Raw genomic sequence first — 16,525 nt, 5'->3', positions numbered from 1 at the left:
TGTATGTGAATAATGAACAATGGGGCTTTAATGTGATGAGGGTTTCAATAGACCCCCCCCCCTTTCCTGGTCAAGGCAGACTAAGCGCAGGATGGGAGAATTGGCCTTTTGAATCAAGGCAAGGATGATGTACGTAGGAGAAAGACTTTATTTTTGTGGATCCAAACGAGAATTTCTCAGCCAAATGAGATAACCAAAAGCCCCAGGCAACACCCTACTCAAAGATCTTTAAAAGTTACAACAATTTTAATGCTTTTTATCTTTGTGTATGTTTGCTGTCTGAGCTTTTAAAACAGGCTCCACAGTGATCTCATAGACTCATAGAAGACTCATAGAGTTGGAAGAGACCCCAAAGGCCATCAAGTCCAACCCCCTGCAATGCCGAAACACACAATCAAAGCACTCCTGACAGATGGTCATCGAGCCTCTCTTTGAAAACCTCCAAAGGAGGAGACCACCACACTTCAAGGTAGTGCATTCCCTTACGATCAGGAGGTTTTTCCTGTGTTTAGGTGGAATCTTTTTTCCTTCACCTTGAACCCATTACTCCTGGTCTTAGTCTCTGGAGCAGCAGAAAACAAGCTTGTATTATGGAAGGCTTTCACGGCCGGAATCACTGGGGTGCTGTGTGGTTTCCAGGCTGTATGGCCGTGTTCTAGTAGCATTTTCTCCTGACGTTTTGCCTGCATCTGTGGCTGGCATCTTCAGAGGATCTGAAGAAAACAAGCTTGCTCCCTCACCAACATGGCATCCCTTCAAATATCTAAACATGGCTATCATGTCACCTCTTAACCTTCTCTTCACCAAACTAAACATCCCCAGCTCCTTCAGGCTCATTCCGCACATGCAGAATAATGCACTTTCAAACTGCTTTCAGTGCTCTTTGAAGCTGTGCAGAATGGCAAAATCCACTTGCAAACAGTTGTGAAAGTGGTTTGAAAACGCATTATTTTGCGTGAGCGGAAGGGGCCTCAGTCTCTCCTCATAAAGCATAGATTCTATACCTTTTACTATTTTGGTTGCCCTCCTCTGGACCTACTCCAGCTTGTCAATATCCTTCTTGAATTGTGGTGCCACAAGAATTGAAGGAAGTATTAAAATTCAGAAGAGTAAAAAAACCTGGAATGGTCTTACAGCGTGCTGCGGGCCAGGTGGTTCCTCCATTTTTCCAATTTATTCTCATAGAAAATACACATCATAGGTAGGAACTGGTTTATATACATCACATTTCATTCTCTTTCTCTGTTAAGCTTCATCAAGCAGTTTTTGATACTTTTGAATGAAACATTTGAAAAATGTTAATGAAAAATGTGATTTTCAAAACATGTAAATGAATCATGCAATGGTTCTGAGATAACTTAGCTCTTCCAAACAAAGAGAAAATACCAGTCAAATAGGAAAAAGAACATTGCAACTCAGTAGCCAAAGCAACCAACGAGTCTCGTTGCAGAATGCCAGTCACTACTTGCCCAAGTTATGACTGCTGGAACATCTAATATACAAACACCTGCCTTACCATGAAACAAATTAAAATGCCTATGACATATTCTACTGCCATTCCTCAGTTTTCCTAATAAAATATGAAGAAATACCGCACAGAACTCCAATTAAATAATATGTTAAGTTATTCTGAAGATAATGAAAAGCTTCATAACGATCCTGTTTTTAAAGCATGTTACAGTAGTTGGGAATCCAGTCCAGAATAAGTTAGAAGTGCATCTAGGTTTGTGCAACAATTCACTGTAATGTTCTATGTTTCATTCATTTTCTATTACGTCTTCTTAATTCAGACTCTGGTTCTGATATATCTTCATTAATTATTCCGGTAACTTCTGTCTTCTTTGGCTGCTCCAGTGAACTGAGTATGAGCTCATCGTGGTCATGATGTTCATGCTTTTCTTCCTCACAATGTTCCTCATTCTCTCCAAACAGCATTTCGTGTCCACAGCTTTCATTACCACCTTCACTCATCTCTTCTTCACAGTGTCCACTGAACGAATGAATGAGATCTTCAAGCTTCTCTTGACACGTGTGGCTAATATCTTCATTTAGAAAAAGAAAATTGAGATTTAAAGTTATAATCAGATTTAGTGTGCTTAGAAGCTTCTACAATTATAACAGGATTGCTGTCAAAAATGCACAAGCAAGCAGCTTTACTTTACATGGCAGTATGTAGTGGGTTAAATTTTATTCTGACAAAGTGTTAAGCCCTATGATTTCTCTAATAAGCCCTAAACCAGAGTCCTCATTTTGTAGTGACAGATATGTAACTACCTAATACCCAATGAATACAGTTGATAAAAGTAGTGGGAGTCTGCTGCTTGGAGCTCACACACCAAGAAAAGGATTCCTGTTTATTTCAATGTAGCGGTTCAACTCACAGGCCCCTTCCGCACATGCAAAATAATGCGTTTTCAAACCACTTTCACAACTGTTTGCAAGTGGATTTTGCCATTCCGCACAGCTTCAAAGAGCACTGAAAGCAGTTTGAAAGTGCATTATTCCGCATGTGCGGGATGAGCCACAAGCACGAAGTAAAGAGCTTTCAAGTCATCCTCCTCTACTATACCAGTTAGTGCAATTAGATGTCTCCAAATACTACTATTTCAAAAAATATCATCAATACAAAAATAATCTCTAAAAGTCCAAGCAGGAGTTTATTAGAATGATACTTTAAAATACCAAACACATATGCACCTTGTGGTTTCACAGTTGATTTGTCCAATCCACTTTCTTTCATAAGCTTCCTAATGGATTCAAGTTGTACCATTATTTCATCTTTCTGTTCTGAAGCCAATGCATTAATGCTGAAATGAAAGAAATTGCTTGAAAATTAAACAAATGAAAATAGTTGTCCTAATTCCAACAACACTGTTTGGTTTTAGGACAATCACATATATGATCTTAATTAAGTTAGGATGCTACCTTTAACTCAGTCTCTCAGTGATAATAGCCTGAAAACTCACATGTAGTCTCAATAATGCACTCTTGTGAGACACATTCCAGAACAGTGATGGTGAACCTTTTAGAGTTTGAGTGCCAGGGGCGGAGCGAGGGAAAACTGCACTTGGGGCATGCGTGCACCCTGCGTCCCTGCCACACCCCTGCCCGCCCCCGCCTTGACGTGAAATGCCTCCGGAATGTCCCGAAACACCCCTGCCCCGCCCCCAGAACACCCTTGTCATGCCCTCGCAGGGGCATGCGCCCAGTGTATCACACACCCCTCGCCCCCTTGGCACTATGCCACTGCCGAGTGCCCAAACTGGGGCGACAGCTCGCGTGCCCACAAAGAGGGCTCTGAGTGCCACCTCTGGCACGCGTGCCATAGGTACGCCACCACTGTTCTAGAACTTTGCTTGAAACTGCTGCCAATTACCACAGATCACTTTTAGTGTCATTAAAGTAGTCAGCTGTTCAGGATCCAGATTAAGAGTATAGATGGATCAAATGTTGCAAATGGATCATATGTTGCAAAGTGCACCAACAATCCAGTCCTGTCCAGAAAATATGCCATAAGCCTAGCTGCACTTCAACTGGGCAACCAGCAGCTTTCTGCATCAATGTTTTGCTCGACGTCATGAGGAAAGGAGTACGGTATATTCATATAATCTTTACTCTGAACCAGTCCTTAAAAAGTGTTCCCCACCCTCCCACTCCAGAGCCACCAGGGTTCTGCAATTAAAAAAACCCCTGCCACATAAATATCATTACATGGATATACCATTGTACCAATAGGTGGAACAGGTTCTGAATTCCTAGTGTAACCCCCATGCTCAGAATGGGTTGACCCAGAAAGGGGTGGAGACTCAAAGCAGCAGAAGGCTGCAGAGCTCATGTAGTTTGGAGGAGACAAGGCTACCAGACTCGGACCTTGGTTTGTATAAGCCCTTAACACCTTGTTAAGGTAACTGCAATGTTGTTGGGAACTAGTGGGAAGGGAGTTGTTTATTTTTTGCTATGTTGTAAATGTTGGAGTTTATTGTTTCAGGGGTTTTTTATGTTTGTAATGGGTGAGAGTTCTCCTGGAAACCTTCATCATGTTGAATCCTGTTCATCAAGCCCTTGGAGTCTTCAGGAGCCAACCCACTTGCAAAGAAGAATTGGACTTTGCAGTATCAGTAGACTGTAAATATAAGGACTTGAAAATGAAACCTGAACAGGACCTTGAAGTGTGATGTTAAATGTTGATGTTTGATGCTATATGTTAAGAAAGAAAACCATTTTGTTTTTAAAATTTGTTGTTGCAAACTCATTCCAAGTTCTGCCCCACAGAACCCACAGATAGAGGTTACACTAGCTTTCTTTTTCTTTATTCTTTGGTAAGTAAGTGTTTAGTCCACTCCCTTGCAAAGGTATGCCTTTTGCCTTACATTTCCAAATATAAGGAAATATTTACTTAGAACCAAAAGCTGAGAATTGAGAGAACCTGATGTACCTTTATTGCAATGGTATATACATACAATGATATTCTAGTGACGGATTTTACACAAATGATGCTGGAAGAAATGGATATCAAGGGAACAGGGTCAGGAAGAATGGGTGCCATGTGGGCCAGAAAATCCAAATGTATCCATTTATTCAGCAACCATCCTTGCTTTACTAAGATCTTTCTCAATCTTTGGAGCAAAGCAGGTTTCAGAAGACTGGAGATATATCATGATACTGTGACAATCAGGAAAAAATCTACTTCCAAAAGCACTGAACTTAGGGCAGATAAAATGTGTGGAATTTTGTAAGTGTGTAAGCACTAATACTGACACCTAGGCAATTTGTTCTTCTAGTTTTGTAAGATAAACCTGAGTGTTTGCAAAGTGTACTGAGAAACATGAAGTGAATGTAAAAACTTATTCAATAAAACTTCAATTATCAAAGTTGACACACAGAGAGCAAGAAATTCAAATTCACATTATAATCATTTGAAGCACTTCTGTTCACATTCACAAATGCACAACAACTCTCTCCAATATTAAAGCAGTTGATAATGCTATTTAAGTCAATGCATTAAGCTGTCCTAGGAGGTGAACTCACCAGTTTGAAAGTGGATCTAACTGAGTCAATAAAGAATTTAACATTTTCTCTGTCTGCTCTAGATGTTGCTCTAACTCCAAAAGCTGGCATTCTACAAGGAAAAGTTTGAAAAAAGAAACACTGCAAGTTAAAAGGGCAGTTACGTTTGAGCATTCATAAACATTTTAACGCGTACAGATTATTTTCTAGAAAACTGTGTAATACAACAAGGTTAAAAGTTTCCCAGGTTGTAGTCTTAGAGCCAAATGATATATTTGGGTTTTTAAAGAGCTGTTTCCTCAGACCAACTGGGGGTTCCCCACAACCACATAGCATAAACAGGGAATGGCTTTTAAAAAATAAAAGAGAACCCAAATGGGCTCAGAATGCCACTTCAAGGGGAAGAAGGGCTCCTGTTCTCTCCACCCCCCACCCCCCCGCCGCCAAGTTGTTCCATGCAAAATAGAGCTGGAGGGAATTATTTCTCATTTTTGCTGCTGCAGGTGGAATATTTTAATGCATATGGAGTCTTAAAAATGGGGAAATCACTCCTTTTCCCCCATCCCAACTGCTCAAGCACAAGGAAAAAGCTTGGGGGAATTCCCATTTGGGCTCTCCTTTTGTTTTTTTTAGCAATTCTTCACAGCTGTTTTGTGGCTGCGAGGAACCCAGACTCAATAAATTAAAATTAATTACCATTAAGTTTGGTCTTACTAACACTTGCAAGGGAATAGGTTTCATTGAACTTAGAGGTAGTAACTTTCATTGAGCTGAGAACAGTGCTACATTTGGGGGAAAAAATCAAAATTAATCTTTACTGGTATAGAAGAAAAATGACTAGTGTTTCCCCGAATATAAGACAGTGGACAAATGACAGTGTCTTATATTAATTTTTGGTCCCAAAGGTGTGCTATGTCTTATTTTCAGGGAATGTCTTATTTTTCCTGTGTTCTGTTCGTCAGGCATGCTTCCAAACAAAAACTTTGCTATGTCTTACTTTCGGGGGATGCCTTATATTTCGCACTTCAGCAAAACCTCTACTATGTCTTATTTTTCGGGGATGTCTTATATTAGGGGAAACAGAGTATGAAGAGATTTATTCAATTATCATACTACTAAGAATTCTATTTTCCATACTATACCTATATATTACGTCCATTTATTTTGCCAGTGACAATCTAACAAATAATGTTTCCTTTTAACATGACAAGATGTGATTTAAGTGCACTTTCAGTAATTGTATAGATTTTTTTTGTAAGCCAACTCTTACAGCATTATGAGAACATGCCAATTTACAGCACAGCCTCCAAAGTAATCATTATAACATGCCAATTTATCCCAATTTTAAAAAATCAAGAGGTTACGCACCCAAATAGCAACCATTTTGTCATTTGTCCAATTTATTATAAAACAAATTTACCTCAATTTACAAAAAGTTTTTAAAGGAATATGTCAACAAATCCAACTCCTTCACTGTCATTAGCCAATTCATTACATTACATGGATGTATACTTCTAGGATGCTAACAGTATGTACTAACAATAGAGACTACTGCTTTGTACCCAAGTAAACCATAGTATTTCTTTGAAGTATTAAAGGAGAAGAAGAAGAGGAGGAGGAGGAGGAGTTTGGATTTATATCCCCCCTTTCTCTCCTGTAGGAGACTCAAAGGGGCTTACAATATCCTTGCCCTTCCCCCCTCACAACAAACACCCTGTGAGGTAGGTGAGGCTGAGAGAGCTCCGAGAAGCTGTGACTAGCTCAAGGTCACCCAGCTGGCATGTGTGGGAGTGTACAGGCTAATCTGAATTCCCCAGATAAGCCTCCACAGCTCAGGTGGCAGAGCAGAGAATCAAACGTGGTTCCTGGAATATTGTACTAGCTATGGCACGTTTAACAAGAGTGCCTATAAACCAGATGGTAAGAACCTATGAGCACTACCTGTTTCTTTTGTTTTATCTTCTGTAATTTTTTCTTTTATAGGTAAACTTTCCTCTTGAGATTTCATCTGGAAAATAAAACCAAAATTATTACAATTACTTTACATATTTAATATATCTAAATAATAACAAAAATGCATTCCACACTGGCAAGATTTGTTTTGATTACAGTGTAATGGTTTGGAGGTTGAGTCTTGGTATAACAATGCTTTAAATACTTCCTCCAAGACCATGTCAAACCTCCTTTGCCCCACCTCCTTATGTTTCAGTCTCTGATTTTAATGCTACCAGACTAGTACCAGCCCTTATAAAAATTAGATTCAAATCAAGTGTGCTCTCATGTACAAGATCTCCTTTTTCACAGTGATAGAACCCTTCCTCATTAACCTTTTTTCATAGTACAGGTTATGAACATAGTTCCATCCATCAGGCCTCTATTACAGGTCATCAAGCACAAGTTTGGTGTTCTGGTGAAATAATTCTCCACTTTCTAGAACAGCCACAGATGGGAAGATTTCTGTATGCAGCAGACCATTACAAGTTTAATGTATTGTCGAAGGCTTTCACGGCTGGAATCACTGGGGTGCTGTGTGGTTTCCGGGCGGTATGGCCGTGTTCTAGCAGCATTCTCTCCTGACGTTTTGCCTGCATCTGAGGATCCTCTGAAGATGCCAGCCACAGATGCAGGCGAAACGTCAGGAGAGAATGCTGCTAGAACACGGCCATACAGCCCGGAAACCACACAGCACCCCACTGTTACAAGTTTCTTTCTATGAAGACATGTATCCCACATTCTCCAAGTGTCCAATAACTTTAAAATAGCACCCACAGTCAGAACATAAATTAACAATATAATAAATATCTCAAACCAAGCCACCTTAGGCAAAATAGGAATAAAACAACCAAATAAAATAAAATCAGACAGAGGGGAAACATATTACTTAAAAAAAATTAAGCAATCTTCATCATGACACTGTTCCATTCATTAGAAACGACAAGACAAACAATTACCCCCCCCCCCACTTCTTATGGCCAGTTTTGGCATATTCTATTAAGAGCTTTAGAATGAGTTCTTCTCTGTTCCACTGCTCAGCCACTCATATATGCCTTCAAAAGACAAAAGGTAACAAAAAATGAATAAATTCAGCAGTGGCTGGTTTTACCATCTTTTATTTAAATGCTGGTTTATCAACTTATTATTTCTTTGGGAAATATATGCTTCTCCTCAAACATACTGAGGAAACATCTTCTGGTTATTTGTTTTTGTTTAGTGATCTCATTGTGCAGCTGTCTGTTGCAGCCTGTTATTCACTGGCAGATTGTTTGCAGCAGTTTTGCTAGGCATTCAGCCAATATGGTGCATAAGAAGCCATGCTACAAGAGCAGAGATTCACTCTTTTCTGAGAGAGAGATAAAAGGACATTATCCCACTGGAATCTGTACTGGGGCCGGCAAAGCATTTTTAGAACAGTGGTTCTCAACCTTCCTAATGCCGCAACCCTTTAATACAGTTCCTCATGTTGCGGTAACCCCCAACCCTAACATTTATCCATTTTACAGATGGAGAACACTGATGCAGAGAGTCTCCGGCAACCCCTGTGAATGGGTCGTTCGACCCCCAGAAGGGTCGCGACCCACAGGTTGAGAACCACTGTTTTAGAAAGTGGAGCTTTTGCACAGTAAGGCTTCTGATTGGTTATACAGATTCTTAAAAAGTTGCTTCAGCAGCAGCTGCCACCACAATATAAGGATCTTCACTATACAACTGAAGTAAACAATATGGTCATTTAAAAAGGCATCCTGTTAAACAGAGTTTCTGCAAGAAATGTGGAAGAGTTACTGTTACGCGTGACTGAACAACCTGATGTCTTGTGGTTGGTTCCGCCTCTTATGGCAGCCATTTTGTGGTTGCACCGCCACCCTGTCAGAATTCTAAATGGGCCTGCAGGCTCAAATGGGCTCTTGAGCTACAGGACAGAGGACTCCTGAGCTAGTGAACAGAGCTAGCAATACGATGAACAAACTATCAGTACACAGGAAGAAATAAGAACTGCAATAAGAAAGCCTCAACAGGGATGGTATCAAAACCTATAACACACAATATTTCAAAATTGTTTTAGTCAGAATCTACCCAAATCAGAAGACATTTGTAAAACGTTCTATTACAATTTGATTACTAGTTGCTACAGGAAGGTCCAGTGGCTTGGTGACTCTCCTTCAACATACATCAGATTTATAGGAGTTCAATTAGCAACCTTGTGCCTTCATTCACATGATACATTAGGAGCCGTGAACACCTCCACCTTGGGTTCTTCCTTCCCCACCTCTGTTCACTAATAAAGAAGAAAGGATCCCAGCAATACCCAATTTGCTACTCTGAGGTCCCTTCCGCACATGCAGAATAATCCACTTTCAATCCACTTTCACAATTGTTTGCAAGTGGATTTTGCATACTAAAATCCAGTGTCAAAGTGCATTGAAAATGGATTGAAAGTGCATTATTCTGCATGTGCGGAAGGGGCCTGACTGCTGATATCTTGTCCATTAACTCTTCACTGAACAGTACACAACCGTAACCATGTTCTTTCTCACCCTTTTTGATAACATGCTGCAAAGTCAAGGAGAAATATTCTGAAATCTAAATATTTGCCATCCCAAGTTTGATCTAGAAAGCAGATAAATGAAACTATATGGCAGTGGTGGCGAACCTATGGCACGTGTGCCAGAGGTGGCACTCAGAGCCCTCTCTGTGGGCACGCACAAACAGAGCCCCCCCCCCTTCTAGGCTGGCCTGGGCTGCTGGCTTGTTTATTAGCATTAAAACTAAGACCTAGTTTTGGGGAAGCAGCGTAGTTAACCCTGTTAAGTGCTGTTAAACTCCACTCATTTTCATGTGAAGAACTAAAGCGCGATCCTTTACCTGGGAGTAAGCTTGGTTGCTGGTAATGGGGCTTGCTTCTGAGTAAACCCTCGTAGGGTTATAATTCACCCGTTAGAAGAGTTGCACAGTTGCTTCAAAGCAAAGCCACTGACTATCACAAAGCTTACTCCTGAGTAACTCACGCCTCCGAGCCATTTTTTCTAAACTAAAACCTCAGTATTCTGGTTAAATTGTCGTGTTGGCACTTTGTGATAAATAAGTGGGTTTTTGGTTGCAATTTGGGCACTCGGTCTTGAAAAAGTTCACCATCACTGCTATATGGTATTGCATGGTGTAGTCCTCAAAGCCTTTAATTTTTGTAAAAGAAAACAGAAAGTGCTTCAGAAACTTACATTTTAAAAAAAATGTTGATTTTTGATGTATGAGTGAAAGTAAAGATTTCTCCTTCAGACAGGCACTGTCAAGTAATATTATAATGCAGAGTTATGATATAGATATTACAGAACAAACTCTTACTGTACATAGGTAAATGGGCAGGCAGTTTTCATTTAACAGCAATAAAATTAACATGTACCTTTAAAAATTTGTATAAAGCAAATACCCCCACACCAATAGCATACAAGGGCATGAGTGTTAAAGCAAAGTCTTTGCCATTCCCTCTGGTGCGCTCAGTCTTGAACTCCTTCTCCATTGCATTCCTCATTTGCTGGATGCTCTGATATGTTTTACTTCCAGCATTTCCTGGATTTGTGTGGGACTGGAGAATTTTCTCAGGTCCACCTAAAAAATAATTTTATTTAGGTTTAGAGCTATTCCAGCTTAACAGATGAAGACCGAAACTTTCATTTGGCTTGCTTGTCCATACCTATGTTTAGATAGGGCTTTTATTTAGAGACCTATACTGTTTCTCCTTGGCAGATTCCGCCTGGGCCAAAAACAGCAGTGTGAAAACGGTATGAAAATGGTGCAAACCCTTTTACACCCTTTAAAACCATTTTACGCTGTTTTCACATCGTTTTCGCACTGCTGTTTTTGGCCCCTGCAGAATCTGCCCTTCAATCAGTATAGCTAACCATCAGCACAAAACATTAAAACTGTAATTAAAAACGGCCACAAAATTAGAAGAAACATAAATCATATACAGAACTCGATCCAATTATCCTAGCCCAAAAAACCTGCTCAAATGAAGCCCATCATGCACTGTTTCCTGACCAGTGATGTAAGGGGGCTTTCTTGACATCTTTGGAAAAGCTCCCAAGCCCTAGGGCCATTGTTTAAAAAGCTTTAGATCATTCCAAGATGCCCTGAATCTACTGAGCAGAAGAAATAGCAACAGAAATGCTTCAAATGATCTAAGAAACAAGTGAGACTAGCAGCTTAAAGAACAGTAGTAAAAATACACTTTATATATAGCACTTTCAGTGCTGGGAACATGTTGAACTTTGCTGTATTTGCAAACTCCTTTCACAGTGCTAAGATGGTGTGTTTACCAAAGGTAAGATAGGAAACAGAGAACTGGTGGATCACAGCTTATTCTCTTAGCCACTACATTCCTACCAGCATTTTAGCTTTTTCAGAGCAAAACTGAAATATCGGTATACATAACAGATTTTGATGGATGGAGAGGAACATTGCTGAAAGGATCGCTATTACTCTTCCAAAAAGAAAAGAACAAACTATTCCAGTGTACAAAGAGTGTACTTGGCCTCCAAAGAGGGAATTTCCTTGGGATAAAAATGGATACATTCAGGTAGTCTTTGGACAAAGTCTAAAGACAGATTGATGATGGTGAAACCAACAAGGAGCTCCTTTGAAGTATGCCTTAAAAATTACTCTATGGCTCATTCTGCACATGCAGAATAATGCACTTTCAAACTGCTTTCAGTGCTCTTTGAAGCTGTGCGGAATGGCAAAATCCACTTGCAAACAGTTGTGAAAGTGGTTTGAAAACGCATTATTTTGCGTGTGCGGAAGGGGCCTAAGACTCTTGTGCGTGTGCTGAGCTGCACAGTCAGGGAATCATCAGGGCAGGCACAGTGGTGTCACTCATCATCAAGGGTGTTGGTAGTGCCAATGACATATTATTCCATTCCAACGGTCCTGCTGGAATCCCACTATTGTAACAGAAGCAGCATATCACAGTCCAAGTGATAGGAAAACACAGTTTTGTCCAAACTAAAGGGCTTCCTTAAAAAGGCATTTAGATTCTGTGCATACAACAGTAATTTTAGTTTAGCTAGCTCTTTCTCCTATCACTTTCTCACAGCCACAAAAAGAATTCATGTGAAAATGATTCAAGACCCAGTTCAGTTCTCTATCTTGAGAGAAAAGCAGATGACAATTCTAGGATATTTTCCCATGACTTAACGGGCCATGATCGTCGCTCAAGAAGTACACCCCCTTGAGTTGCCATCACCTATATTCTAACTGGCGGTCAAAATTCTGTGTAATTTAATATTGCTATGCCACCATGTCAAATTGAATTGCCATCTTGCCATCTATTAATATTAATATTAATATTTTATTTTTGTATTGTACTTATTAATTTTAACTGGCTTTATGTTGTAATTGGGTCTATATTATTGAATTTTATACGTTGTGCACCGCCCAGAGTCCTTTGGGGGTGGGCGGTAGAAGAAATCCAATAAATAAATAGAATAACTTTTCCAAATGCATTAGCATTTGAATGCAGGATACAGACACTGGCTTTACATCCATTTCACATTATGCTAAACAGTAATAAACACTGCCTGCTTCAAAAGACTGTTATCAAGAAAAGTATAATAAATATTATAAATCACCAGCACTAGATAATAAGAGAAGTTTTCTCTACCCACAGATAACCTGTTGGTGTTCCTCAGACTATATTCATGATTATATTAACTCTCTTAGGATAGTAACAGCCAGAGAATAGCACAAAGATTAATAGTGAAATACCTCTGTTAACTAAAGAAGAGTTTACTGAGATAAAGTATTGTACATTAACTGTTGAACAGCATTTTTTGTACTATGACACACATATAAATCAATGATGCACTACTTCAGTATAAATCTAGAATCCGCAGATTTTTAATAGGTTCACAGCACATGCAAATCTGACTGTTCTCAGACCAGTCAGATCACAGGAAAGGAACAAAGAGTTATATTAACAATGATGCAAGAGGCTACAGAAAACAGTTGCCAGACTGTAATAGCTGTATATGTTGAACTGCACATACAGTAATCTCAGTTCTGAGACACAATCTCAGTTCTGAGAATCTGACTGGAGAGAATGTTAAGCTTTTTTTAAAAAAACCTTGTGGGCAAATTTACATAGGGATTCATAAATCTAATGTTTAAAGATACAGCGAAGTGCCTCATGCTTCCTTTTTCCACTGATACTTGAAAAGTTTTTGTTACTCATAAGAACATGCCTGCTAGATCAGACCAGAGTCCATCTAGTCCAGCTCTCTGCTACTCGCAGTGGCCCACCAGGTGCCTTTGGGAGCTCACATGCAGGAGGTGAAAGCAATGGCCTTCTGCTGCTGCTGCTCCCAAGCACCTGGTCTACTAAGGCATTTGCAATCTCAGATCAAGGAGGATCAAGATTGGTAGCCATAAATCGACTTCTCCTCCATAAATCTGTCCTAGTCCCTTTTAAAGCTATCCAGGTTAGTGGCCACCACCTCCTCCTGTGGCAGCATATTCCAAACACCAATCACACGTTGCGTGAAGAAGTGTTTCCTTTTATTAGTCCTAATACTCATCCTTTCACAAGCTCCTGATACAGGGGCAGCTCATGTATCCTTATCAGGCACTAAAATAAACAGGGTACACTTCTTATACTATATTTTAAAAAGTGCAGGGCCCTTCCATCCCTGTTTATTTAATATGTCTGTCATATATGTCATTTATGTTGTACACTGCCCAGAGCCCCTCAGAGATGGGGCAGTATAAAAATCCAAATAATTAATTAATAGATAGATAGATAGATAGATAGATAGATAGATAGATAGATAGATAGATAGATAGATAGATAGATAGATAGATAGATAGATAGATAGATAGATAGATAGATAGATAGATAGATAGATAGATAGATAGATATGTTATCATACAACAGTTCTAAATGATCCAACAGATATTCTCGGTGGGTCCTAGTCTATTCTTTTCAGTCACACTGAAGAAGCTTCCATTCACCTTCTGCTAATCAACAGAGGTGTAGCAAGAGGAGAAAAGCGCCCGGTGCACCAATGCGTCCTCCACCCCCGCCCCGTCCCGGAACGCCACTGGAACACCCTCGCCACACTCATACAGGGGCACGCGTACAGTGTGTCACGCCCCACCTGCCCCTTTGGAACTATGATCAGCTCCAACATAAAATACTTAATTCTTAATGTGTGTGGAGTTATTGAAGAGTTAGCTTCCAGTGTTTTCCGCATTAACTTTTTCGCGTTTGGCATAATTTTTAGACTGCAGACATACAAGTCTCATTTTGTCTACCATTATTATCTGCACGTCCACAAGGTCTACCTCCCAGTAATCTAAAGGAATTCCCATACTCAGACCAACACAGCTATTCCCCACGAGCATCCTTGGCCACATAAACTCCTAGAACACTAAGCAATAAGTACGGAAGTCACCGAGGGTAGTCCGTCATAGCTCAAGTTATCCATACATGCTTACGCTTTGAAATAACATTTAAAAGAAACAATCGGGGTGGGGGGAAACAGAAGGTCCCGTTCTGGGTAGCAGAGGAACCTCTAAGCTCGCCATTTGCTTTACTCCTCTCTATGTTACTCAATACAGGGAAAGAGCGGGGGAAAGTGGCAGTTTATACCGTGACGATGCTGATAAGGATCGGGGCGGCCGGAGGGAGCCCTAGCAGGGCGTGGGGACCTGCCACCTCCTCCACCAAACATCCTGGGCATCACAACAAAAACGCAAAACACCAGCACGGCGGAGATCAGCACCTGCTGCCCCGCGGAGAGCACCATGGTGCCAGGAGCAAGCCTTGCACGGCCCGGGAATTGCAGCTACAATTCGCCTCCCTTCTCCCCTCTTTCAGAGCGGCGCACATCGCACCCTTGAAACCTCCTGCGAGGAAGAGGAAAGAGAGGAGAGAGGAGGAGGACAGAGCGACCTCAGGGTCTCCTCTTCCTCTTGATGGCGCCCCCTTGTGGGCTCTGGGCCGCTTTGTAGGGCCGGCTTAAAATGGGAGCGGCTCGGGGAGACGATTTGTTGTAGTGTGTAGAGCAGGAGGCAGCCTCGAGACCTTCCTCGGCAGATGTCCTACAGCACAGGTGTTCGAACTCGCGGCCCTCCAGATGTTGTGGACTACAGCTCCCATAATCCCCTGCCAGCATGATGCTGGCAGGGGATGATGGGATCTGTAGTCCATAACATCTGGAGGGCCGCGAGTTTGACACCTGTGAGTTACACTGTATACTACCCAGCTATACACCTGTGAGTTACACTGTATACTACCCATGTTATGGACTACAGCTCCCATCATCCCCTGCCAGCATGATGCTGGCAGGGGATGATGGGAACTGTAGTCCATAACATCTGGAGGGCCGCGAGTTTGACACCTATGTCCTACAGCCAGACCTTTGCCCCCCTCCCCCCATTATTAACCCAGAAGAACTATAGTCCTGCTCAAGCCTAAACAGCCACAGCATCCCTGGCAACTAGGACTGCAGACCCATTCCCGTGGCTTCCCCCGCTTGAGAAGGCAAATTATAAGGAGTGATCAAGAAATTGTACGAACCATAGACAACAATTAATTAGCCAAACTGGGAAGAAATATAAGCAACAACACCAAATGTTGTATATATATATAAGCAGGCAAGGTCTATATCAGGCGTCTTCAAGCTATGGCCCCCCAGATGTTCATGAACTACAATTCCCATCAGCCCTGCCACTTGGCCATGCTGGCAGGGGCTGATAGGAATTGTAGTCCATGAACATCTGGAGGGCCATAGTTTGAAGACCCCTGGTCTATATTATTAAAAAAATTCAAATATATATGATAATTAGTGACACTCTATAACGCTCACCCTCGGGTTGTTGTGAAAGTTTTTTGTAAATAGCAGTAAGCAAGTGTTGTTTATAATATCGTTTCTTACTGCTATTCACAAAAAACTTTCACAACAACCCTGCGAGGTTGAGCGTTATAGAGTGTCACTAATTATCGTATATATTTGAACTTTTTTCATAATATAGACCTTGCCTGCTTATATATAACATTTGGTGCTGTTGCTTATATTTCTTCCTAGTTTGGATTACAAGGAGTGCCAGTTCAGGATTGCCCTGCAGCGGGGAAATTCACGCTGACTCTTCCCGATCCCGTTGTGATTGGGAGAGAGGGGTGCTGCTGGTGCCTTTCATACTGGGCAGATGTGGTTTGTGACCTGCAGACATCATCAAAGGGAAACTTAACATAAGCCGACTGAGACAGGGTGGCAACCAGGAAAATGGAGCAGCAGTTGCGTAGCGGTTAAGAGCAGGTGCATTCTGATCTGGAGGAACCGGGTTTGATTCCCTGCTCTGCCACTTAAGCTGTGGAGGCTTATTTGGTGAACTAGATTAGCTTGTGCACTCCAACACGCGCCAGCTGGATGACCTTGGGCTAGTCACAGTTCTTCTGAGCTCTCTCAGCCCCACTCACCTCACAGGGCATTTGTTGTGAGGGGGGAAAGGCAAGGAGATTGTCAGC

At 41.2% G+C, this 16,525-nt stretch overlaps 1 protein-coding gene across 1 annotated transcript; it reads right to left on the bottom strand.

The window, feature by feature from the left end:
- Window positions 1-1,155: 1,155 nt before the first annotated feature.
- LOC125435761 (coiled-coil domain-containing protein 107-like) lies at window positions 1,156-14,910 on the bottom strand. The gene is made up of 6 exons (XM_048502131.1): window positions 14,648-14,910; window positions 10,403-10,608; window positions 6,949-7,015; window positions 5,029-5,119; window positions 2,698-2,807; window positions 1,156-2,042 (listed from the first exon to the last, which is right to left on the bottom strand). The coding sequence occupies exons 1-6, from the start codon at window positions 14,802-14,804 to the stop codon at window positions 1,762-1,764; spliced, it is 912 nt and encodes a 303-aa protein (XP_048358088.1). The 5' UTR covers window positions 14,805-14,910; the 3' UTR covers window positions 1,156-1,761.
- Between the last annotated feature and the right edge of the window lie 1,615 nt (window positions 14,911-16,525).

This window comes from Sphaerodactylus townsendi, linkage group LG06 (genome assembly GCF_021028975.2).
Source record: "Sphaerodactylus townsendi isolate TG3544 linkage group LG06, MPM_Stown_v2.3, whole genome shotgun sequence".
Taxonomy (NCBI): domain Eukaryota; kingdom Metazoa; phylum Chordata; class Lepidosauria; order Squamata; family Sphaerodactylidae; genus Sphaerodactylus; species Sphaerodactylus townsendi.
The sequence above is the reverse complement of the archived record's forward strand: the minus strand, read 5'-3'. Positions and strand labels throughout refer to the sequence as shown.